The sequence below is a fragment of the Colobus angolensis genome, unplaced genomic scaffold (assembly GCF_000951035.1).
Source record: "Colobus angolensis palliatus isolate OR3802 unplaced genomic scaffold, Cang.pa_1.0 Scaffold83, whole genome shotgun sequence".
NCBI lineage: Eukaryota > Metazoa > Chordata > Mammalia > Primates > Cercopithecidae > Colobus > Colobus angolensis.
In genome coordinates this window covers 2,762,271-2,788,281 of record NW_012122154.1, presented here as the reverse complement: position 1 = coordinate 2,788,281, position 26,011 = coordinate 2,762,271, and the positions used below count along the sequence as shown (strand labels likewise).

The 26,011-nt window shown below is 38.8% G+C and overlaps 2 protein-coding genes across 6 annotated transcripts in view; both read right to left on the bottom strand.

Annotated features, from left to right (window-relative positions):
• Positions 1-625: 625 nt before the first annotated feature.
• On the bottom strand, positions 626-24,472 carry SMARCE1 (SWI/SNF related, matrix associated, actin dependent regulator of chromatin, subfamily e, member 1). 5 transcript variants are annotated; one of them, XM_011929823.1, is made up of 11 exons: positions 24,210-24,472; positions 22,210-22,261; positions 21,990-22,033; positions 18,846-18,950; positions 13,869-13,949; positions 12,784-12,915; positions 12,321-12,492; positions 8,262-8,434; positions 7,659-7,760; positions 6,447-6,657; positions 626-4,682 (listed from the first exon to the last, which is right to left on the bottom strand). In XM_011929823.1, the coding sequence occupies exons 2-11, from the start codon at positions 22,214-22,216 to the stop codon at positions 4,474-4,476; spliced, it is 1,236 nt and encodes a 411-aa protein (XP_011785213.1). In that variant the 5' UTR covers positions 22,217-22,261; positions 24,210-24,472; the 3' UTR covers positions 626-4,473. The 5 variants fall into 5 exon arrangements, with proteins under 5 accessions (XP_011785213.1, XP_011785215.1, XP_011785216.1 ...); XM_011929827.1 differs by lacking the exon at positions 18,846-18,950 and adding an exon at positions 5,950-6,028 and having other exon boundaries at positions 4,468-4,682; XM_011929825.1 differs by lacking the exon at positions 18,846-18,950.
• The window catches only part of KRT222 (keratin 222, type II), a 17,677-nt gene continuing 15,456 nt past the window's right edge, over positions 23,791-26,011 (bottom strand). Inside the window, exons 6-7 of the mRNA XM_011929950.1 lie at positions 24,510-24,737; positions 23,791-24,400 (exon numbers count right to left, since the gene is read on the bottom strand). Of these exons, the coding sequence (XP_011785340.1) occupies positions 23,791-24,400; positions 24,510-24,737 (838 nt within the window). The remainder of the gene's footprint in view (positions 24,401-24,509; positions 24,738-26,011) is intronic.

Sequence of the window (26,011 nt, the reverse complement as noted above, 5' to 3'; positions counted from 1 at the left end):
ACATTAAAAAATTAAAAATTCTAAAAAAGAAAATGGAAATTATCTTCTGAAAGGATCTCAAGGGGCACATGTCTTGAAATATTTGAAGACCTTTTACTTGGAGGGTGGTGACATGTACTCTAATTAACTTCAAGGTGTGTAAGAGGGAGGCTGAAATTATAGGAGGACAGATTTTAGCTCGGTGAGAGGAAATACCTTTAGTGAACTAAAGAAGGAATGAGCTATCTTAAGAGATGATGGGCTCCCCTGGACTAGAGGTATTATTTAAGCAGAGCCATGACGCCCTTAGGGGACCTGGGACCAAGTGCTAGACGGGTGTGGAGGTGGCTGACCGAGGGTCCTTGCTGCCCCTTAAAGTCAAGGAGTTTAAGGCAGCCTTTCCGTTCTTTCAAGTGGCTCCTCCAAGGGAGCCATTATCTGCAGTTACTGTCTCAGTTTTAGGTAAAAAGCTTTTATCATTTGGGAATTTCCCCTCCCCATATAATACTTTTTACTCCTGAATGCATGCAAAAGAGCTGTAAGAAACTTTCTGGTGCTAAATGAGAAAATGTGTGAACATAAACGAGCTAGTTTAACTATAAGTTCACCACAGTGTATTTTAAACATCAGGCTCTTAAAAACTCAATAGTTTGAGATTTGCGTTTTAATCAGCGTTTGGCTAACAATATGAGATAAACTGTTAGAGAAGTGTAGGTCATTCTGGCAAATAGAAAGTTCCATCATTTCACACTTAGAGAGCTGCCACGAAGAGCTTATTCTTGGAGTACAAAATGCAGAATTTAGGTTAAGCCAGGTGAAATTGTCATTTTGTAGATGAAATCGTACACTGGCAATTTCTTACGGTTCAATGTAAAACATTTATAAACAATTGTATTGTTACAAATACATTTAGACACCGTTTTCTGCTAAACTCAGTATTTTCCTTTCCATCCTGATCAAAGAAACATTATTGCAGTAAGCCACATTATAATTGAGGATGATTTCTTCTAAAAAGGTTCCGAGTTCCTTTCAGCTTGTTATTGCACAGTGGATTTTTCATTTGCAAAGACATTAAGCCCTCCAAATGTGCAAATCATGAAGTCAGTCGTTGTTCCAGCAAGGTTTGCCCAGCGGTAAAAAACAAGATAAAACTAATGCACTAGCTGAAACCAGGTGGGGAGACCATGTGTGGTAGTGCTTGCAGGCGGAGGGAAACTATTTCTGAAATGAGGACTTAACAAAGTATAATCCCAGCTTCACTGCTGTTCACATGAGAAACCAAAGCTTCAATTTAACTTCAGGCAATAGAAGTTTCACACCGTCAGCACCAACTGCCTAAAATCCAAAACTAGTATCTAAAAGTGTAGGATCAAAACCAAAAATCTGGAGGGTTCTAGTTAAACTTCAATATGCATGATCCCAGATTCCCCTTTAAAACATAGTCCAAGTATTGTATCTTTTCCATAGGGCATTTACATTATTGTATTAATGTGAAATAGCTATTTACCTCTCTCCAAATCTCGGCTTTATAGAATACATAATTATCACATCCTGTAGGAGAGTCATTTAAAAAGACAGCCTTGTTTATAGACAGGAGAAGTTACAGACTTTAAAATTCCTGTTAGAAAACTGGGGGACTCTGGGGCCAGGCGCAGTGGCTCACACCTGTAATCCCAGCACTTTGGGAGGCAGAGGAGGGCAGATCAGGAGGTCAGGAGTTCGAGACCAGCCTGGCCAAGGCAAAACCCTGACTCTACTAAAAATACAAAAATTAGCTGGGCGTGGCGGCGGGCACCTGTAATCCCAGCTACTCAGGAGGCTGAGGCAGGAGAATCGCTGGAATCCAGGAGTCGGAGGTTACAGTGAGCCGAGATGGCGCCATTGCACTCCAGCCTGAGCGACAGAGCAAGACTCATTCTCGAAAAAAAAAAAAGGAAAATTGATTGGGGGACTATCGAGGATTCCCCTCTCCCATTTGTTAAAAATTAATAAAATTTAGGCCCTCAGACTTTATGCATTCATACTCAAAATAAATGCACTAAAAATCAAGGAGCAGTAAGGGCACCGAGAAAGACAGCAATTTGATCTATTTTATAATTAAAACAGGCTCCAGAGTTTAAGTAACTTGCCCCAGTGCCTGTTGGGACATGGGAAAAAAACAAAGACCTCCACTACATCCCACATTCTCTAAACTGAGAACCATCTCAAGCAACAAGTCTACATATATCACTCTGACAAAGTGGATTTTTACTTCAGTCTTCCCCTGCTGAGGTTCAGAGCTGTCAAATCCCAACTGAGGCCGGACACGGTGGCTCATGCCTGTAATCCCAGTACTTTGGGAGGCCAAGGTGGGCGAATCACCTGAGGTCAGGAGTTCAGATCAGCCTGGCCAACATGGTGAAACCCCATCTCTACTAAAAAATACAAAAATTAGCTGGGCATGGTGGCGAGAGCCTGTAATCCCAGCTACTCTGGAGGCTGAGGCAGGGAGAATTGCTTGAACCTGGGAGGCGGAGGTTGCAGTGAGCCAAGATCGCCACCACTGCACTCCAGCCTGGGCGACAGATGAAGACTCCAATTAAAAAAAAAAAAAAAAAAAAAATTCCCATCTCCCATCTGACTTAATTCCTTCATCAACCAATTGCCAGTGTTGTATGGGCAGGCTTGGTCTGGACAGACTTGTTTTCCCAGTGCTATTTCCAGCTGGGCAAAAGAACCACTTCATTCTCTTAGAGCTTTCCATACCACAGTAAATAACCTGGTATCTTGCTGGGGCACTGTTTTCCACCCATATTATACTACATCTGCCCCACTTTGACTACTAGAAAATGTATCAAAGAGGCTGTCCAATTTGTCTGAGATGAGATGGCTGAAGTTCTTAGCCATATAATGGCCAAAGCGCAACAGATCTATTTGATATGAATTCGTTCTTTGACGCACAAGGAAACAGATGTCAAGAGTCGTTTCCACCCAACATCAAGCTTCCTCCCCTCCTCTCAGGAAGCTGAACATAGATTCCTAGTCACTAATGTGCTATGAACTGAATAGCAGTGAATTCACTATAAATTAACTCATGCTGGTACAGAGTTCTCTCCATATAAGCACAGGATTTACATTTATTACTTAGCCATTTTTTCAGATAGTTCAAACGTTACAGATTTCTCCATATTCCCTTTACTTTTGGAGTCAAACACCAACTTCCGTATGTGACATTGACTATAATGTAAGAAAAGTGATTTTCACAAGTGTCTTGTACAAATAAACTATTGCAGCAGTTTATAGAGACAGTTGGGTGAGACAAGGGCCCTGAGTACACAAATTCATAATGGCTGAGTGGTCATTCCACACTGTCACTGCATTACAGAAAAAAACTGGATGCCTGTCTTGCATACAACTATGTAGTGCATTAAAAACACTGAGACCTTTTTTTCATTTTTTTTTTTTTATTACATTTGGACCTTTAAGAAACATATACCTTCAGATATACTATGCAGTAAAAATCTATTCTAGTTTTTGGGAAGCATATGTGTCACAAACTATCTTGCTTCTAGTCTCCAAGACTTTAAGAGTTTATCAAAAAGGTGGGCTCTGATCTATGGGATCCTGAGCCTTGAGGTTTCGAATGTTCTGATTATTGTAAAACAATTTCAAGTGGATTAACTTAATTCCCAGCTGTTTTTCTTCAGGAATGGGCTAATCAGTTTGAATTATCTAGTCCATTACAAGAATATTAAATTCCTTGAGCTTTGTGATCTATTCTGTCTTTGGAAAACCTGGTAAAAAAGTAATTTTCTTTCTATACAATAAGGATGGATTTACCAGAACATACCCAATATTAATCATAACAAAAAGCAGTACAGATAATGTATATGTGCTGTGTTCACTTTAATGACCATTTCATAAGTAACTACTCTAACTATGGGGACTATTTCTGGATCAGTAAGATCCACGCGTAGTTAGTTGCAGGCTACACTCAACTTCTTAACACAACTCTTGGTATCTGACATTGATTAAAAGTAAAAAAGGGCAAGTGAACAAATACTCATACATGATCACGTTTTTAAGAAGCTACCCTTTGCAGAAGTAAACAAGAGAGGAAACTTTCAGGAAGCTGTTGATGGGGATTGGGAAGGTTTAAAGCTATGGCTTTGGTAAGCACCCCAGTGAGCTGTAGGAAGGCATTGTAAGAGTAGATTCTGCAGCATCAAAGGATAATTCTCTAAAAGAGGTGGGTGTTTTCTCAATTAACCTAAATTCTGAGGCTTTCAGCAGCTGAGGGCTAGACACAAGATCCAAAGAAAAGAGCCATCTTCACAACACTTAAGAAAGGTGACTGACTGTGCCATTAGGCTCATGATGCTAAATGGTCCAAAAGCTTTGGTGGTGTGATATGGACAAGAAAAAAATTAATACACAAACCACATAACACCATTAAAACCAAAAAACATTTTTTCATTTAAAAAAGTATTTAGAACACATAAAACAAGGCAACATTTATTCTTTTTTCTCATCTTCTGGTATGGGATCTGTTGGTGGCTCCTCCACTGTTGCACTGTTGCTCTCCGAGCCAGTGTTACTATCACTGGTTCCTTCCTCTGCCATACTGTCGACCCCCTCCTGCCCACTCTCCTTGTCCTCAGGAGTAGATGTGCCTTCTTCACCGTTCTGTTGGCTCTCTGTCGTTTCTTCAAGGTGTGTCTCCTCTGTAATCACACAGTTGTCACTGTCAGTTTACTCTAGTTAAGCTGACAGTATACAGCGGTGCTGTCCAATATGGTAGCCACTAGCCACATGTGGTTATTAAACCCCTGAAATGAGCCAGTGTGACTAAAGAACTTTTAAGAATGTTGGAACAATTTGGGTATGAAAATCTACTTTTTAGCTGTAAATTAATGAAATTTATTAAATAAATGCAGATCAAATACTTCCGATGAAAATTTAGCTTCTGACTTGAGATGTGTATAAAATATACATTGGATTTGAAGACTATTTAAAAAAAGGAAAGCTGATTTTAAAAATGTTCCTTCCGTGTTGAAATAATTTTATTTAAGATATGTTGAATTAAATAAAACATACTGTTAAAACACTTGTTTGGCTTAACTTTTAAAAATATGTTACTAGTAGAAAATGTAAAATTTCACATGTGACTTGCATTTTATTTCTATTGGACAGTGAATGAGAGTTAGTCTGTAGTGTTATGGATTAAACAAGGAGAAAGCAGTTGTAGAAATAATACAAGGTTGATCTTTTAGACACTTTGTTTAAAGTCATGCTGGGCTGTTTCCTGTGAGAAATTAAAAGCATGAGGTTTTAGCTCTAATAGTCTCAAACAATTTTCTTCAGGTTTTTCCCTTGAACTAGGAGGACAGAACCTGAGTAAAGACTTGCAAACCTTAAGCATAAGGCACGCCCCATTCATAGATGCCAAAACAGAGGCAAAGGACTGAGTGTTCGTCTAGTTGCAAAATTAGCAAAAATCAGTATTTTAATTTTCAAGCTCTTGTTTTAACCACAAAAATGTGCTCATGCTCCAAATTCATTAAGATGAATGAATTCACATTCATACAAAACAGAAAGAGAGTCAGATAGTGAAACTTAAAATATGACTATTTAAAATGTTAATCTGCTGGATTAAATTTTGCAGAAATACCTGGTAAAGATATCTATATTCCATTACATGTTTTCCAGATGGCTGTCATTTGAGTACAAAGTATGACACTCGGAGGTTGTCATTTGAGAACCAAGTATCACTACTGTCCCTCCCACTTCTTGCAACGATGCTCCAGGAAGCCTTTGGTTTTGTTTTCTATAACTACTTTTAGCTTAGTCCCGTTTACACAGTGTACCAGGCAGTGTCAAAATAGCGCTATGTGGTAAGGTGATCTCAAAATTACAAGTGATGATCAATGTAATCAGTACTTTATGTAAGTTTTACTTATACAAGTTATTTTTAATTTTTTTTTTTTTTACCTTGAGGGATGCTTTTAATCAGGAAAATCAGTATACCTAGAAGTAAGGGTTTTTCTAGGACAGAGCTGGCAATTTTCTTCTGTAAAGAGCCAGACAGAAAATATTTTAGACTTCACAGGCCAGGCAGTTTTTGCTGCAACTACTCAACTATACTGTTTTAGCCCCAAAGCAGCCACAGACAGTATGTGAACAAACAAGTGTGGCTGTGTTCCAGTTTTATTTACAAAAACAAGTGATGGGCAGGATTGCCTTACAGGTATTACTTTGCAGAATGCTGTCCTAGGACACCAAAGACAATCTTAACAGTAATAACCACATCTTGATAAATAATGTAAGCATTAAAGGTTAAAATATTGAATGTCAATATCATGTCAAATCTAGTATTCGGAATCACCCTCAGTGGCAGGTACCAGAATACCCGCACTTAGAAAGAAAAACCTAAATTAAAGACAGCCAAAGTCTTGGCACTTCCTTTGCGTTTGTTGCTAGTGGGTTACCTGTCTCCATTGGAATGTTCTCATCGTCCTTCTTCTCCTCGCCTTTGTTGGCTGCTTGTTCTTCCTCAGGAATGATGCTGCTCTGACTGCGCTCGGCTTGCTCTGCGGCCTCCTTCTCCCTTTCCTCCTGCCTTTTGCGGGCCTGTTCCTCTGCCTGTGCAATCTCAGCTGCAATTTTCTCCATATCCACTTCTACTTTCAGACCGCACAACTAGTCAGAAAAAAACAGAACTCGGTAATGTTTTTTCCTTATAATTTTTGAGCTAGATATATTCTTTCAAAAGTTGGTTTCCTTGCCTATAAACTATATATATATATCTATACACCTGTGTGTCTGTGTATGTGTGCAAAAAAATGTGGTTCTAGGTCTTCTCTGAAACTCTTGGGTCTACAAGAAAAGAAAACTGCTCTAGCAGTCATATAATATGGGATATTCCAGAGCAGCTGGTGAGGCAAAATAGTGAAAGTTCTGGGGTATACATAAGGCTTCCATTTTACATTCTGGGCTACCAACTAGATTTCCTTGTCTGAATGCGAAGTACAAACTATAAATTACATTTAATGAAGACATTTGATGAATAAATCACAATAAAATGAAAGTAGTTAATGACTGTATGGGAGTTTAAAATATCAGAGGGCTCTAGCATTTATAGGCCTAGTAGATATGCATATACTTCATGATATTTCAAATTTATTGCAATTTTGTCAAAAAAATGGGAACAATTTTTTAATTTTATTTTATTTTATTATTATTCTTTTTTTGAGACGGAGTCTCGCTCTGTCCCCCAGGCTGGAGTGCAGTGGCCAGATCTCAGCTCACTGCAAGCTCTGCCTCCCGGGTTTACGCCATTCCCCTGCCTCAGCCTCCTGAGGAGCTGGGACTACAGGCGCCCGCCACCTCGCCCGGCTAGTTTTTTTTTTTTTTTTTAGTAGAGACGGGGTTTCACCATGTTAGCCAGGATGGTCTCGATCTCCTGACCTCGTGATCTGCCCGTCTCGGCCTCCCAAAGTGCTGGGATTACAGGCTTGAGCCACCGCGCCCAGCCTGGGAACAATTTTATAAAAAAAAAGATCTTACAGGTTATACAGTAAAGTTAGCCCTGTTTCAAAGTGAACAACATTCAATAAAAACACTATTTTGGAAAAAAGAATGAGGAAAAATAAAGTAACAGGTATGGTGATAAAAGTATAGTTAACATATTAAACAGATACCCTTTTAAGTTCATTGTTAAATGAATCTGTGCTTTCCAGGAATTTCCTCTTCTTCTCCTGGTGTCGTTCCTCTATTTGAAGAAGTTCAGCTTCTAGTTTTCGCTGCAAGACAGGATCAGGCTTTACAATTATGTCTCATGTTTTAATGGTTCACACTTTCACACAGTGTACCAAATAATGTTTTGAACTTTAAATCATTTATTACGTGAGTCTAGCTAAGATTTAAAAAATACAAAATGCAGCACAAAGAAATGATTATGATCAATAGGTAAATGTTAAAGAATACTGTTTCAGGCCTGAGCAATTCCTTTGGAAAAAGTATTTAGTAGAGCAGTAAAGATTGATAGGATGCCTCAAAATTCTTAAGTTCACATGTATTTCTTAACAAATATACTTTCCATTACAAGGTTCTATATTATAGTTTTTAATGACAAACTTATTAAACATTTGAGAAAGGTCCACTTCCTTAAACCTCTTCTCCAAATCAGGAACAGTTTAGATTGACATATTTAACAGGTACATTTAGGCATGGGGTAGGAATCATGTCAGCTGGGATTTGTGGTATAGGCCCATTTTATTGAAATGAATGTTTTATGACTTTACCTGATGAACCATTAAGGACTGGACCTGCCGTTTGAGGACCTGCATTCTAGCTGTTGTGACAACTGACCGAACGTCTGGCACCACACTCTCACTAAGAATTTCACTGATGAGGCGGTGGTTTCTCTGGAAACGGGCGGTGGCTGTATGCTTCATTGAAAAGCCATCATCATAATCTGGAATGAACAAATTGTTCTGCAAAGTAGGTCACCAGTAACCATAAAAAGGAGTGTAACATGTTAACACTTAATTATCAAGGAACTATGGCCCTTGCTGGCCTAACAAGGGGACCTGACCAGCGTTATGGGAGCACTGGGCAGTTACTTGATAAAAACCATACAGAGGACGTAATGTGTTCACTGGCCAAGGTAGTAATTTATCTCACAGTCTTTAAGTGATGATGTGTGTCTGAGAAGGCTTTGGCTAAAACATAAACGAGATACAACATGTCTCTTCTGGCTTTGGAATCAATGTGAAGGCTGCAAGTGATGGCAGTAATTGAAATTCTGCCCAATGTTTCACTTTCTTGGTAGTGACTTAAGGCATATAACAACTAACGAACAACATATGAACTGGGCAGCGACTTTATGAAAATGCCAATTTGTAAAATTATCACAGCAGAGGAAACATCATCTCTAACAATATTCAGTTTCCCAGGCCAAGTAATTTTATAGAAGAAAAATAAATGTTTTGATTCCAAATTTATTTATTTATTTATTTATTTTGAGGCGGAGTCTCGCTCTGCCGCCCAGGCTGGAGTGCAGTGGCCGGATCTCAGCTCACTGCAAGCTCTGCCTCCCGGGTTCATGCCATTCTCCTGCCTCAGCCTCCCGAGTAGCTGGGACTACAGGCGCCCGCCAACACGCCCGGCTAATTTTTTTGTATTTTAGTAGAGACGGGGTTTCACCGTGTTAGCCAGGATGGTCTCGATCTCCTGACCTTGTGATCCGCCCGTCTCGGCCTCCCAAAGTGCTGGGATTACAGGCTTGAGCCACCGCGCCCGGCGATTCCAAATTTAATTTTTGTCAGTTTACACCTAGCCAGCTGTATGGGTCTGATTTATATGCTTCTGTTTCGTTTTGTTTTGAGACAGAATCTTGCTCTGTTACCCAGGCTGGAGTGCAGTGGCCCAATCTCGGCTCACTGCAACCTCCACCTCCCGGGTTCAACCGATTCTTGTGCCTCAGCCTCCCAAGTGGCTGGAATTACAGGCACATGACACTATGCCCAGCCAATTTCTGTATTTTTAGTAGAGGCAGGATTTCACCATGTTGGCCAGGGCAGTCTTGAACTCCTGACCTCACGTGATACGCCCATCCTGGCCTCCCAAAGTGCTGGGATTACAGGTGTGAGCCACTGCGCACACCCTATAGGCTTATTTTTAATAGGTATCTAGTGTTTCCTTAATCTCAGTTTTTACTCTATCGCCTTCATAGTTTTTCATGTATCTATTAACAGCCTGTACTATTGTTTACTTAATATTTTTCTTTAAACTAACTCATTTAAAAAAAAAAAGCTTTCTCTGTAGCAATACATACTAAAACAAATGCTCCTTTTTGACCCACTTAATCACCTCAGTGTCCCACCAGACAGGGAGGAACCATACTCGAGCAAACGCTGTTACAGAGGGAAGCCTGTTACAGAGGAAACCCTGTTACAGAGGAAACCTTGTTACAGAGGGAAGCCTGTTAGAGGGAAGCCTGTTACAGAGGGAAGCCTGTTACAGAGGGAAGCCTGTTAGAGGCCTTTGTGGTGCTCCTATGTCAGTTTAGCACCTCTCTTATTGTCTCGCACTTAAGTAGTTCCTAAAATTCTCATTATCATAAATACTACAGCTAAAAACTGTTGTTTTTGTAAAAAGTTAAAAAAATTACTTTTGTTTCCTTTTGAGTAATTTCTTTAGGAAATAAACTTTTGAAATTAAAACTATTAGGTAAGATACAGTTTTTTAAAAACTCTGTAACCTTTCTACTTTTTAAGAGTTTTTCACCTTTAGGGTTATATATGGTATATCTGTGCTACCTCTGTCTAAGTTATCTGTTTTTGTTATTTTTTATTTTCTTCTTTCATTTATATGGCCCCAGTGTTGACCACAGATGGGTAAGAATTTGGGCTTGTTCTTCCTTGCATGTAAGTCATCTGCTTCCTTTTTTCGGGGAATGGCTTTTCTAATTATGATCTAATTGAACAGCTATTTATCCCATGAAGAGGCTCTCATTGAACAAAAGCCTTCATTGTCTTGTGTGGATAATTGCACATGCCCTTTTTTTTTTTTTTTGAGACTGGGTATTGCTCTGTCATCCAGGATGGAGGGCAGTGGTATGATCATAGCTCACTGCAGTCTCGAACTCCTGGGCTCAACTGATCCTCCCACCTCAGCCTCAGTTGGAGCAGCTGGGACTATAGGCACAACCCACCATGCCTAGCTAATTTTTAAGTATTCTGTAGAGATAAGAGTCTTGCTGTGTTGCCCAGGCTGGTCTCAAACTCTTGGCCACAAGCGATCCTCCTGCTTTAGTTTCCAAAAGTATTGGGATTACAGGCATGAGCCATGGCCCCTGGTTATGTCTATCTTTTGATAGTCCTCTGTTAAAGAAGTCAGTAGCTGCTGTACTTCATGCAGATGCCACCTTTCTCTTATGTACATTTGACATACATTTCCACCTCCCAAGTCTTCCTCTTTCTAATCATTTTCATACTGGCATGCTAAAGACATTCTCATACTGGCATCTTAATAACTGCCTAAACTTACTTACTAGCAACTTTAAGACCCAACCTTAAAGTTAAAAACATAATAGGCCCAAGTTTGAGACTGTTTCTGAGTGAATCTCTTCAGTCCTTCTCAGTGTTTATGGTGTTAATGAAAGCTTTATTTTCTACTTATGTTGCTAGCCTTTGTTTCCTCTTGTACTGACCCCTATCCTCCCAATATCTGTAGCCTGGATCATCTTCTGTTTTTCACTTCTGTATGTTTCTCTGGCATTAATCATCCCATTTGAGTAATTAAAGTGTGAGGATGCTAGTGTGTTTTTAGCACTGCTGATTCTGCTTAACACTCAATACTGTTTCTATTCCATACTCTATTCTCTATAGTGTCACATTCCACTGTCTGTATTTATGAGAACATTTGACAATATTCCAGTCCATTATTTTAAAAAATGATTTCTGTTTTTCCCCACTTTTATCAACTTATTCTTGTCTTCAGGTGCTATTATTGCTTCCTCCCTCACTGATACTGTCTTTAAAGTTCTTATAGCCTTCCTCTTTGTTACTGCAACTTTAAGATGGGATCTTAAATCATTTTCCTGATGTTTTTGTCACTTGTAGCTAGAGCTTCTAACCTTTTGCACATCATAGCAGTACACAGAGGAACTATCAGTATTTATACAGCACACTAGATATGTGGTTGAGTGTGTTCACACTCCAGGTGGCTATCTCTGGGTCTCCTTGCAGCTTCAGACCCTGCCTGGCTGCACAAGACCAGAACAATCAGCATACCTGCTAACTACTCATACAGAATGGCAATTAGGAAGCTCTGCTATTCGTGTGCATGTATAAAATTTGTATGGGTGTACCCTCATGTATACCCATACAAACAGTAGCATGAGCTATATTTATACATTCTTATTGGATTTCTGAATTAAATGGAAAGGAAACTTCAGAATGTTTCCACATACTCATTAGCTTCTCCCTTAAGAGCCTTTAATTCAGTGAATTTAGTGAACCAGTAAGAAAACAGGATATAACTAGAATGCATTTAGCTTTTTAAAAGCAGATGAGGCAAAATCCTGATTGTCATTTAAAAACCTTTCATGCATTTTGAGTACAAAGATTTTGATAAACGATAAATAATTTTTGCCATTTTCTGCACTCAAAAGGATATTTCTTTTTCTTGTGGGAAATTCACATACAAATCTTACTCAATATAACCAAAATACTGAGATGACACACAAATTATGCTTTCTTTTCCATTTAGGGTAAGAAATAAAACACACCTAAGAGATTACTCATATCCTAACTCTCAGAGAAAGCATAAACAAAACCCCACTTTTTTTCTTTTACCATCTGGATCTTCAGCAGGTTGAATGCTCATGTACGGTTCCCCTTTCTCCATGCGAGACTGTCTCTGTCGACTTTCTTCCTCTAAAGCAGCTTCTGCACGACTTTTTGCATTTATGTAAGCAAGGTACGCGGGGGAATTATGATAGGCCTTCATAGATTCATTGTACTCTATCTGAAATTCAAATGTTTTTTGTTTTTATAATTAACATTTTGCAGGTTATAATGCAGACTTATGTTATCTCATTTGAATATCAAAAGATATAATGTAAACAGGGTGTTTGGATAACTATCTCCTTTTTACAGACAAGAAATCTGAGGCCTTGAGAAACTGACTTGACTCAGGTAGACGGAGCCTCAGTACAGCATCAGCCTTCTGACCAAATCTTACGTTTCTTTTATAAATAGTAAGCTAGTGTTTATGTATTTTACACATTATCTATCCCACTGTGAGCCCCTATCCTACCTTTTCTGCTTCGTATTCGTTTAAATATTCTTGTTTTTCTTCATCAGTGAGATCTCGCCACATGCCACCAATAATCTTGCCAATCTCCCACAACTTTAGGTCAGGGTTGGAAGCCTTTACTTGGTCCCAGACCTTAAAAAGAAAACAGATGAAATGTTAATACTGACGTCTAAATGTATAGACCTTTAAAAATACTTTTTAATATGGAAACTTTTGAACATAAAAAGCAGAGAAAACAGTATCAAATTTCTATGTACTCATCAGCCTACTTCAACAATGATCAACGACTGACCAACCTCAGGTTATCTTTGCCCTACTGGATTATTTAAGATAGATCTCAGACATCATGTCACTCACTTATAAATACTTCAGTGTGATATGCAAGAATATCTCCAATCACTACAGACACTTAAGATGAATTACTTCAATAACACAGTCTATGTCACCAAAAGTTCACGTGAATTTAGAAGTGCTTAATCTGCATAACACAATACATCATATTATCAAAAACCAATGTAATAGTCAAGATCAAAAGGTTTAAAATTTCTAGATAGTGGTTATAATGCTCTGCCTTTTAATAAAGATATTGGCTATTTTTTAATTTTAAGAGTAATGTAAGTTCATCACCAAAAAAAAAAAAAAAAAGGGAAAACTTGAAAAGAAAATAAAAACTACCATAAGCTTACTACTTAGAGATAACCATTGTCTTCTGTGTTTTCCCCCTTCAAACTAACATGTGGTTGCCATTATTTTTATAAAAATGAGATATTAATTCATGTAGTCTTGTAGTCCTCCTTCACTTAATATTTTCCTCATGTCATTAAATATTCTCCAAAAGACATGACTTTAATGGCCACAGAACATTCTATCTTAAGGATTTTAACAGGTTATTTAATCATGCTCCTCTTGTTGGATTTTAGTTCTGGAATTTTGAAATCAGAACTAATTGCTTTAAAAACTGTATTTTTTTGATCCTTTCCTCTGAATATGCACAGAAAAGCTGGCTAAGCCAATCTAAAATTGGATGTAAAGAAAGAAGCAGCAAAGACAGTGTCCTCACTCCTTTCCAGGTCCTAAGCGCCTACCTTTCTGCTGTACCTCATGTAGGGCATCAGCGGCTTATCTGGTGGCTTTGGGGGTTTTGGAATCGTAATACCAGAGGATGCCTACAAAAGAGTTAAATACATTCATTATTCAACTGTAAGGAGTTCACTGGCAAACTGAAAAGAGAGTTCCTTAAAAAATTCTAATGCGCCTTTCTTCTACTCGTCCAAATATTTTCTCCACTGAAAATAGCTATCACTGCAAATTCAGAAATGTTCAAAAGAAAACGACTTTAAGCACATACTTTTTAAATGTTTTACTTAGCAGTTTATTGCCAATGCTTTGACAACCTGGCTGCAGGAACAAATAAAATATTACATAGTAACCCACACATTGAAAATATATGGTTATATATCAACCATCTCACATTCAGGACATTACCTGGCACCCTCTTATTCTGCTCAATTACCATTACACATACAGTCAACACTTGATTATCTGCAGCAGGATCTGAACCCTTAACACTTACCATTCTCACACTGTCTACAGGGGCCTTAACCTATTAGCACTATGTCAGGAATGTACTCCCAATATCACCACAAAAACAACTTCTCAGGTTCAAAAACAAAAACAATTAGTGAAATAACAAACCACTTTACCTCCTTTGCCAGGCTAGAGATTTTATTTCTCTTAAGGTTCTGTCTGTTACCTAGCGGTTTTCTTGTAAAGGGGAAGGAGAAGTGTGAATGAAAGTCACACCTTTTTTTGTCCTTAGTCCTAATCACAGTGTAAAAGCAAGTAAGTTTATCCGGAACAGAGAAGTGGCAGATATGGGGCCTGATTGTTATTTTTGAGGTGTTGCATCAAGAAGCTCCATTCCATTAAAAATGTTTGGTTTTATGGGTAAGGCAGAGGAAAAGGAAAGATGTGATGTGCAGGAAAAGAGAGACAGAAGAAAAGGAGGGGGAGGGAAGACTGAAAAATATTTTTTAAAAAGGTAAAGCAAAAATAGGTGAGAGAAAAAATTAAAAAAGAAGGAAAGAGAAAGATAAAGTGATCAGTTTTTCCTGTGGTCTAAAGTCTAGGTGAGATTCCAGACAGCTTCTGGTAGACCACCCAGATAACACCCATCTAAAAGTATTTATTTCTGAACTTTTTAGTCTCCTCTTAATATACATGACTGCATTTGATTAAAGACCCAGAATAAGAAAAATCATTGCTATTTCAGACAATTTGCAAATTTTCAGATCTCTGATATTGACTCTCCCTGCTGGAGAAATGAAGTGCTGGCTTTATTCTAATTATCAAAAGACAGGATTGGCAAATTCTTACAAGAAAACTAAAGTAACATTTTGTTCGCTTCCCCTTCTATTGTTGCTATGATAAAACTCCAGAGATACTCCTCCACTCTGGGCTGGGACCCCAATCATAACCTTATTTTTCATTTGAGGGCTCAGGGATTAGCATGTTTGTGTCCTTTTCCACTATGATCAAGAAATGTTTCCTCTTCCTACAAGGGGCTCTCTCCATCCCTGTAACTCTACTTCTTCATATATGAAGTTATTAGAAAGCATTTCGCCTTGGAAGCAGTATTTCCTCTCTTTCCATTCCTCCCATGCATTCTTACTACACCTCATGCTAGTGCCCAGGTAGACAGACACTGTTTTTGGCCAGCAGTGGGTAAGAGAGTGAGATGGCCAGGGGGCATGGAAACTGTCAAAAGTGGTGGGGTAGCAGCCAATAAAGGGAAACCTATATCAGGGTTTGTACAAGTTCTTTTAAGGGGAAAGGGAATTCCTGTAAGACTATGGATTCAGAGGAACAGACACACAAAAGTCTGCTTCTTCACACACAGTTATTAGAAAGCATTTCCAACTCATATCCAACACAAACCTTCAGAATTCCATGAAATGGGTTACAAATAAAGTTGAAATTGTGCCCATAACGGAGGTGGTTAAGACTACTGTCAAAATTTTTTTGAAATTAAAGAGGTAAATAATTCTAAAATGCCTATGCTTTCGAGCTTTAAGTATGAATTAAAACACTTTAAAAACATAGTAGTGTTTGCTTTGATATTTTTCAAAGAATCACATTTATAGTAATGGATTTGCTATTTCTCCTCCTTTCTCCCAAAGAAAGGTACACAAATCATCTATATACTGAGACCAGTCAACTTACAACAAAAAAACCCAAACTAAAAAACACCCCAAAACAATAATAAAGTTAAAATTCCAGATGGTTTTCAGGATAGTAAAGATTTGTATCATTACACACCTCCAATTTATTTAATGTCTCAGACACACATCTTTCTACAATGTTTTAAACATTTCTGTAAAAAAAAGTTGAACACACTTTAGACCCTTTCTGGATAAGCTTCAATTGGAAACCACCACTGTTTTGCTGTGCTGTAACCCTCTGTCGGGTGTGTGAAATGCGAAAATCTGTTGTTGGCTCTTTCAGTGGCCTATGGCTATGCTTTTGGAGAATGTGTTTGCATTTTTGAACTGTTTCTTTCCTTGCTACTATCAGGAAATCCACCTCTAGCAGCAACTCTCTTTCCAATTTTCTGCTTTCAATTTCCAATGGAGAGGTGGGTAGAACTGGGCTTACAGAAGAGCAAGGTCTTAAGAAATCGCCTATGAATAAAATTCATGATTTTGTGAAATTTATCTTGGCTACTCAGTTTTTTGTTGTTGTTTCTTCTGTAATTCTCAGCTGTTTCTCTAGCAGGAACTTATTTAAGAGCTTTCTTCTAGGACTGAATTTCTATTAATGTACAGAAACAAGCTGTTTTTAAAGACATTTTTGTCTCAATGTGTTTTCACACCTGTACTCAAGAGAATGCTAATTATCATCTGAATGAAGAACTGACTAGGAATGAATTCCATCTTGTAGCTATCATAAGCACTCCAAAAGGTCTTGACATGCTATATAAAGTATTTACTGTCTGAGAACTATCCAAGTATACTGGAGTCACCAGGGAAACCCAATGTTCTCTACAGCCTACCAGAAGCTACTGGACAGGGCTTCACAGACTCATTCCTTGAAAACCACTGATGCAATATGCACACAATAATACCAAATGGGAGCTTCTCCTCACCCCCAAAAGTAATGCATAACTAGGGTCACAATGCTTTTATTAAAATCAAAATGCTTTTATTATGGTCAAAATCAGAGCCATTGAGTCCTAACAGCTTAAACTAGATATAGAAAACAGGGCAAGTAGTGTAAAACCTCCACATTTTCTAGGCTCTTCTTCATATAGCAGTTTGATTACACTTCAACCTGGTGTTATGAGGATAATACAAAGTAAATCTTTCACAAAGGACCAAAACACCAAATTTTCCATGCCCCACACCTCTCTACACTTCATCTACCATGTAGCTAGTATCCACGCCAAATGCTCAGTTCTTAACATTCGCCAAGAAGGAATGAGAAGAAACAGATGAGTGATTTCAGATCGGGAGTGCACTTTCTCTTCCTAGTCTCCATCGAACAATCTCACTTTTTTAACAGAGAATCCCCCACAGCTACATCCAAGTTAAAAACAAAATGCTTACACAAAACCAAAAGACAAATTATTATAATATTATAGTTACCATTTGTATTCCATTAACATAGATAATCAAGAGGTGACTGTATAGAGCTATTAAATGCAATCATTCTTGTTTACTGCCCGTGAAAAAATTTCTGCATTAACATGAAGATCCAAGATTGATTCTGTTCATTGTTTAAATTAAAATGTTCTTTATCATCTGCAAACCTTGCCACCCATTACACTTGTGAAACAACACGTTTAGGCCAGGGAAAAACATGTACTGATGCACATAAAAATTGTATGCATTGTGAAATGCATACATACACACACTTTGTCAGAATTCTTTTCAGATACCATGAAATATGCATGGCAGATAAAACTTGATATGCTTATGAAGTACAAATTATGCAGAAACAATGAAAAATTTAGACAAAACAAAACCTATCAAGCTAAGCAATATGCTTATCAAGATAGACATTCATTTGATAGCTACAAACTTTCAGTTCTAGCTTGACTACAGGGTGAGAGGGCTTTTTTGAAGTTACATTAATAGAAGGCACTTGTTATTTATGAATACAGCAAACAAAAACCAGGTATTAAAAACTTTACAGCCATTCTGGGTTGTATAAATTCTCACCAACACTACATTCCAATGTAGTATTTGACTTTTGGATTTTTTATCTTTAGTAAGTCATTTTTATAATTATTGGCTTTTTTGGCACTTAAACTTTTTTGAATGAAATTTAAGATGATTCTAAACTAAAAGCTTTGAAGTGTATCATCCAATTTTGAAATCTTAGGCTGAACATTTAAATGAAACATCCTAAGTTTCAGAAATCATATCTCTTAAACTAAGGATTAGAAATGCGCTTCTCGTTGTATGTATCTAGTTTGATACTTCAAATTAATTTCATTCAATCTTCATTCTGCATTTCTTTGAGGTGACATTAAAACGTTTTTCTCTTTTTCACTGTAGAGAAATGAGTCTCAGTTAGAAGGTCAACTAGTAAATCCAAAAGACAAATAACTATGGGTAGCGATTCAAACTGGTATACCAGCCAAAAGCTTTCCAGCCCTGAAAAAGCCAGGTCTGAAAGCCCAGCCTTTACTAGAAACTGAATCCTTGAGACTAATGCCAATCACCTTATAAAAATGAAAAATACTCTTTATGCCAAAAAGGGTATTTTTACCAGAAGAAATTCTGTTTGTTTACATACAGTATAAGCATCAAGTGCTCAAGGCTTTATCCCTACCAACCACCAAACAGAATGGATTTTTCTTTTCTTCCATATACATTCCAGATCTCACTATTTATTTTTTCAGTGTGAGATGCTACAATGAATGTTGAAAATAGTCAAAAAGCTAGGTTAAAAAAATTTTTTTAAATGGCTGTGCTTATGATTCAAAAAGACCTAATTCTGAAGGCATTTCTGGTCAATTCCAGTTGTTTGCCGGATGCTGTAATAGTTGATTCTCCTACCGTGACCCGGCTGTTGGTGCCCGGGTTCCCTCCCAGCCTGTAGTTGTTGTAGGCGAGATGACTGTATGGATTGTATCCCACAAACCCTGGTGTGCTGGGCATTTGCTGATGGAAACAAATGAGACAAAAACACGAATGAGAAATGAGCTCAAACGAGGAAAACACAGAAATGAAAAATGATCTGCATATGGCATGCAAAAGCAACCTGAATTTAAACAAGCAATGATGTGTTGTAATTGTTCTTTTCTTCCACTGAGGAAATTAAATATTTTTCTTTCATTGAGAAACCTGTCTGCAATGTCTTTTGGTTGTTTTTCTCTTTCTTTTTTGCAGGGACTGGGGGTGTTTGTGTGACTGTGAATGTGTGTTTTGTTTCTGGAGGTAAGCAATACACTGAAGTGTGTAAAACATTCAGGATTACTTTATGGTCAACAACAGGATATAACAACTTAGCAATATATGAAGACTGAGATAGGAAGGCTTAAAGTGTGATAAACTAGAACTTTGAAAACACTACATGCAAAACAAAACACAATTTATTTGACATGTGGATGCCACCAATGTATTCATCTACTAAAAACAAAAACAAGAAATGGATCTGATTTCAAAGACAGTTTTAAATCATTTTATATAATGTGAGAAATGAGAAGAGACTCAAATTGGGAAGCCAGGATTTGTCAATTGAAAAGAACATATGCTGAATTTGATGGATGTCACATACATGATTTAAAACAAAGACTTGTAAGAAATGCATGGATTTCATTCTGGGGTACTATCTGAACTTTTCAACCCAGTCATTCTTTTATAGGATTTCTCTTCCATCTCTTCTTTGATCCATCTTCCACAGGTCAATCATGAAAACATTTCTGCATTTAGTCTCAATGTGAACTACTTTTCTAGTTGATAGACTTGAATTTTCTTTTTTCATCTAGTTTCCTGATAGCTCTCACCCTTTCAAAACACAACTGCTCATTTCAGCAACAGAACTCTTGGTTTTTGTGAATTATGTGTTGATGTAATCACAAATGGGCTCTTATATAGCAGTAGCCTTGGGGCTAATACAATGACACTCAATGTTCATGAGAACCAAGGCATAATGCATAGAAAAAATATAGTAGAGAGAGACCAAAATTAGGGTATTTTACCTTGTAAAGCTCAATCAAAATATGTGACAATTTCATTTTTACATGCAATTAACAATATTGGTCCTTAATTGTACAACGTAAAATACACTTAACACATTCCAACTAAGCTGTAGCTGTTACAAAATAAACACAATTTCCTAAAACATGCCACTGCACACATCCTTAGTACCCAAAAGAAAGACATTTAAGCAGATATTACATTTGATACTCTTTAGGAGAAAAGAGAACAGCTGATCAATTTCTAGTCCATACAGTTAGAAAAGACGCAAATTAAGCATATTTAAGTAGGCAAAACACAGATGAAGTATCAAAGGCATGAAAGAAGTGCATATTACTTGGAGTGGTACATTTGGGTGGCGGAGGTGATAGTGGTGATAGTGTTGGTAGTGGTGGTGATGGTGGTGGTGGTAGGAGTAATGGAAAGAAGGAAGGAGAATAATTAATTTAGTATCCATATTGTTGGATGTTTTAATCCCTAGTTTTCTATATTTTGTGTGTTAATGTGAAATTATAATGGCACAAAAATATAACTAAAGAAAGGCAAAAAAAAGTTCCTTTTTACGCAAGGTAAGTTATAAGGGGACACTTCATTTTTGAAATATTTTAATCTCAAAAAATCAAGTTTGTCCTCAAGATATGACACATTGTCAGAGGCAGTATTTATGTCAAAATGACACCTTCAAAGTTTGCATAAATAATAAGAATCACTGTTCAACATTATGAGGCAATAATGTTATAAAAATAAGGGAACTAAAAAAAAAAAAAAAGGAAAGCAAAACATTATAATTATACCATTTCCAAAGCTGAAGTACATGGTTAGCTCTTTGAGGTCAGAATCTCAATTGTTCAGCTCCACCTGTATAGCCACTAGCGGAATGCCATGGAGATGGTCATAACAAATGTTCTTTGATTTAAGAAAGAAAAGAAACCAAGCACAGGACTTTACGGTCTACTGGAATTAACTTTAGAGCCTGTATATAATATAAATTGAAATGAGAACATATGGTACAGTATCTCTTTTTAAAAGTATCTCACTAAAGAAAAACAAATTGTTGATAAATGTAACTAAAACATACATCTGAGGGTTAGTAAATATGAATAGTTTTCTAGCGGAGAAAACAAAATTACACAAGGACCTAATTAGTAGTGAAAAGTAGACTTGCCTGAAATTTAGGTGGTAGGGGGTATGGAAGGAAGGATTAATATTAAAGAACTAATTTTGTAGAATTTGGTCATGTTAATAGTGTTTTTTAAAAAACAAACAAAACCCCCTCCCAAAAAACCAACAAGGAAGCCATTTCAGCAAGACCTGAACAGTTACTGCTAAATCTGTTTTGCAGGTTGGAAAATTATTTTACATGCTGACCAAGTTGGGCCAGAGCTTGCTGGGTGAAAAACATGTTCACAACTACTTTTTAAATACCTCAAAAGATATATACTTCCAAACCAATAAAATATAATTTATGGAGTGGAAAAAGATTCAACAGCAAGATCTGACCCATAGATAACGAAATCTTTACTTGAACAGCTTGAAAATACTTACAATGAGTATAGTTTCAGAAGCTTTATTGTTTAATATGAACATTTTATAGAGAGACAAGAAAGGAGAGAAAAACATAACCAGTTGAAGGTTAGGTTTAACAAAAAAGCCAGAATGAGCATTCACTCAGTAACAACTTAAAGACTCTTAATAGTGAAGATTAATAAGAAAGAAATGGTAAAACTTTCACTTATTTCCCATTTACAAAGAAAAAACCAAAACAAACTGAGCATAGGAGGTTGGAGTTTTACAGTATTGTTTCTTTAAATGTTGGGGTTGGTTCAAGGAAAGATGCAAATAATTATTTTATTTAGTAGGAAATGCTTTTTTTTTTTTTTTCTTTTAAGCTGAATTTCATCCTGTTGCTGTGATGATTGAGTGACTGTCACTGGAAGACATCTGGGTTTTTGTATCAAGGCCAGACTTGGCTATTACATTAACAAGAAAATTAAAACTTACTGTTGCAGGAGCTGGGGTGGGAGGTGGGGCATAAGATGGTCTTTCTGTTTGAAAGAAAATAAATAACTTCTTGTAAACAACTGAGATATAATACTATGCAACAAAACTACCAATGGTCCTGTTTTGAAGAAAAAAAAATGAGAGTATTTTGGAATTCCCACTTGCTAGGGCATTAGTCTCTTATTAACATAGATTGATAAATATAAAAATTGAAACTTACTTGACATTTTGGAAGATTATGTTCTCAGTTCCTTAAGAATGAATCTGAGACACTAAAATAAAAAAAAAGGAAAAAAAAAAGAGAATCAAAACTCAGCAAGCATACGAGAATGTTTTCCTAATGAATAGGGTAATTTAATTGGTATTTCTGAGTAAAATTACTTCACCTTAATTCCTAGTAATTAAGCCTTTTGCATATTTTAACTAGTTCTTATAGGAGATTTGGTTGATTAGAATTAAATGACTAAAATAAAGTACTGGGGATATTTAGAAATGTACTTTCAGGTTTTTTCTTGTGATACAAAGCTACCTCTTGTATGGAAAACATTTTGCTGATGCCATGTAAACATTTCATCAGACTGACACAAGGATGAGAATACAAAGTGATGTATTAAGAGTCCAACCTAACAAGGCCTACCAGATACTGACAGCTCCTTGATCAGCAACTGTACCATGTTTTTGGGATAACAATTTTTATTAAAATTGGGCAGCATTTTATTCCTGGAGGCAGTGCAAAACGTAATTGGTATGACAATGAACTTCGCATTCTCTTAGAGTGGTAAATAGCTTCATAAATGCTGGGAATAAATTTTGAGAGTCTACCTGAAAAATTCTTATTCATCTTTCACGGCCCATTTCAAAATTTTTCTCCTCAATGGAACTTTCTTGATACATTACCTGGGGAGAATTAATTGCTCCCCCATCTGTATTCCTATACAGTTTACACAGATCTATGATATTATTATAACTTTTTTTTAACTTGTCAATATGGCTAGATTGTATGCTACTTGGAAACAGGGACTATGGCAGGACCCAGCTCAATTCTTAGGAAATTTTTTCCTAGTATTACCAGCTCACAACATAATCAGGCACATGTGAGCTTGTTCTTTACATCAATATACATCACAAATAGTGAGGTACAAAAAGATAAAAATTCATCTTTAGAAAGAAGGCAAATAAACTTCTATGACTATTGGAGGTATTTGCATCCAAAGTTATGTGGAATAGATCCGATTTTTCACTTCTATTATTCATTTTAAGGAGATTCCCTGGAGCGTAAGGAATGAGTCCTGGTGTGGAAAAGAAACAGTTCATTTTCTCAATGGTCCAACCTGAGTCTTTCCCTCTTAAAGAACAGTCAGAAACCTTTGACTCTGATGTAGATTTCCTTTCTGCTCACATTAAGGGAGCTGTCAACATCCAGTAGGCCTCGCTGCAGGGGACCCTGACAACTGCCATAAGCTCCCTGTACGTTATACTTCATTGTTAATACTTTAAAATTATTGTTCTCCTTTGCTAGAACATAACATTTAAGAGTGGGCTTGTACATTTGTTCACCGTTGGATCCATCCTTGGTGCCTGGCATAAAAATAAATACCCGATAAATATTTGTTCAAGAAATACTTTATACGGGGTAGGCTTATGACACTATTTCGCTTAACAGTCACAAGAACTTGATATGTACGGCTATCCCCATTTTACAGATGAAACAAGGGAGTCTCGGAGAGTCTAAACAACTTGTCTGAAGTCATATGCAGACAGGAAGTGCCAGAGTTGGGTTTCAAACCCAGGCCAAACTATTTCAGAGCTCTGCTCGTCTCCATAAGCCACATCGTGAGTCCTCAGGTCGCTGCCTGAGCCAATGGGGGAACCTTATTCCTGGGGGTGAGAACCACGGACTTGCCTCGCCCGCGGGCTTCCTGAGGTCGCTCTCATTGTCTTGGAGAACGTACTTTACTAGCAACTCCCCTAAAACGGGGTATGCACAGGTGCTTTGACCAATTTCGGGTGACCGGCCTTGCCTCCAAGGAGGGGGCCCCGGATGGGACTCCCTGCCAACCCTCGCTCTGCTAGGCCTCAAGGAGGCCGCAACAGGCTCTCGGCTGTGGCCCCACGGCCAAGCCTGAACCCCAGCAACCCCCAGGAACTCGGAGTTCAGCCAAGCGGGGACACCACGACTTGCCCCCACCGACCCGGTCCGGCCCACTTGGAAACACTCACCCGCGGGCAGAAAAAGCGCCCGCAGCTCCGGCTTCGCTTCCCTTTGTCCCGCGCACGCCCCGCCCCTCGCGTCCGGAGCTTCCGCACTCGCACTTTCCACACTCTTCTTAATTTTTTTTTTTTCCGGGCCCCACCCGACACTCTTTGGAAAAAATAAACCTTCTAGTGAGGATGCGGTGATGCTTGGCACACTCCGGGATTTTTTTCAGGCCCCATTGGTTCCTCAAAACTCCCCGAATTTGGATACTTTCCTAGCCGGGCGCCGATTCGTCACGGCGAAGAGGGCCGAGGAGAACCGACCGCGGGATAGGCCTGGGTTTAGCGGCTGTGAGGAGCTGGAGCGGCCGCAGCGACCGAGGAGGTGGCGGGAGGCGCCAAGCCTTGCGAAGGGGCGGTGGGGGCTGCAGTGGGAGACGGCGGGAGGCGCTCAGCGCGAGGCCGCGGAACCACTGTGGCCGCGCGCAGCTCGGCCAGACTCCGGCTGAGCCCGCCCCTGGAGGGGCCCTCCCCGACCCGGGTCTTTCTTTCCTTTCGGTTGTGGGCCAGAGTCTACACTTCACTATGCCGGGAAGGGAGGCGTGGAGGACTCGCTTCGCGGCGTTTGCGTCCTCGCAGACGCCTCTCAGGGCTTCCTGCCCTCACGGCGCGGTAGTAGCTTTGGCGAAAAGCAGTACGAGTTTTGCAGTTTTTCCAAGCGCTTTTAGGGTGGAATCGTCCCAGGTTTCTGAGCCAAGGCTCGGAGAGGTTGACCCCCTTGCAACAGCTTGTGTGTCCTTGCAGCGCCGCGGGTGCCACCTGGTCTCCGTCCCAACGCTGCCTTGGCTCCTTCGGTTCCCGCCAGCGGGAACGACCGTCCCCACTTTCAGCTTAAACTCATCTGTCCTTCCAGATCCAGCTCAGAGGTCTCTTTGTGATGCCCTCCAGGAACTTCCCCCGCTAGTAATCCTTCCTTTGTATTCCCGTGGCTCTTTGATAATAATGACTGGATACCTGAACCCCACCCTTTGTATCGGACCGTGTTTGTCATCTCCAGTGCTTTATGAAGGCCTTGAAAGCAAGGTTCAGCCGTTTGTATTGGTCATCTTCCCATTGCCAGTGCCTACGACGGACTTGACTCATTCATTGTTAGACGCTCAGTAAGTGTGTATTGAGGCAGCCCTCTGTGCTACTCCGGGCCTCTTTCCACTACATCATGAGTATGTTGGTTTACCAGATGGAGTGAGTAGCCTCCTCTTTGGATACATAAACACCTGACGGATATTGTGGGCCACTGTGGAGGGGAATGAACAGATGGGACCCCTGACCTGTCGTTACTTGAAAACAGTTGACATTTAGAGAGAGAGGCTGAATTCTTGGGCTGCCCTTAGCCCTCATCCTGAGTGTGCCAACAGGGAATAGAAGCATTTCTAGTCTGCAAAGCCAGGAACAAGTGCTACTCTGTCCAATTTATCCAATATTGTTATACTCATGAATAGAGATTAATGAAATTGAAGAGCATATTCAAGAGAAAGACTAAAGGAGAGGTCGTCTGCCCTGTGGACAGGCAGCTTGAGTGGTGCTTGAGAAAATGTACATGAAATTGCTTTTTTAAAAATATTCACCCGTGTAGTCCCAGCACTTTTGGGAGGCCGAGGCGGGCGGATCACGAGGTCAGGAGATCGAGACCATCCTGGCTAACACTGTGAAATCCCGTCTCTACTAAAATTACAAAAACAAAATTAGCCGGGCGTGGCGGCGGGCGCCTGTAGTCCCAGCTATTGGGGAGACTGAGGCAGGAGAATGGCATGAACCCAGAAGGCGGA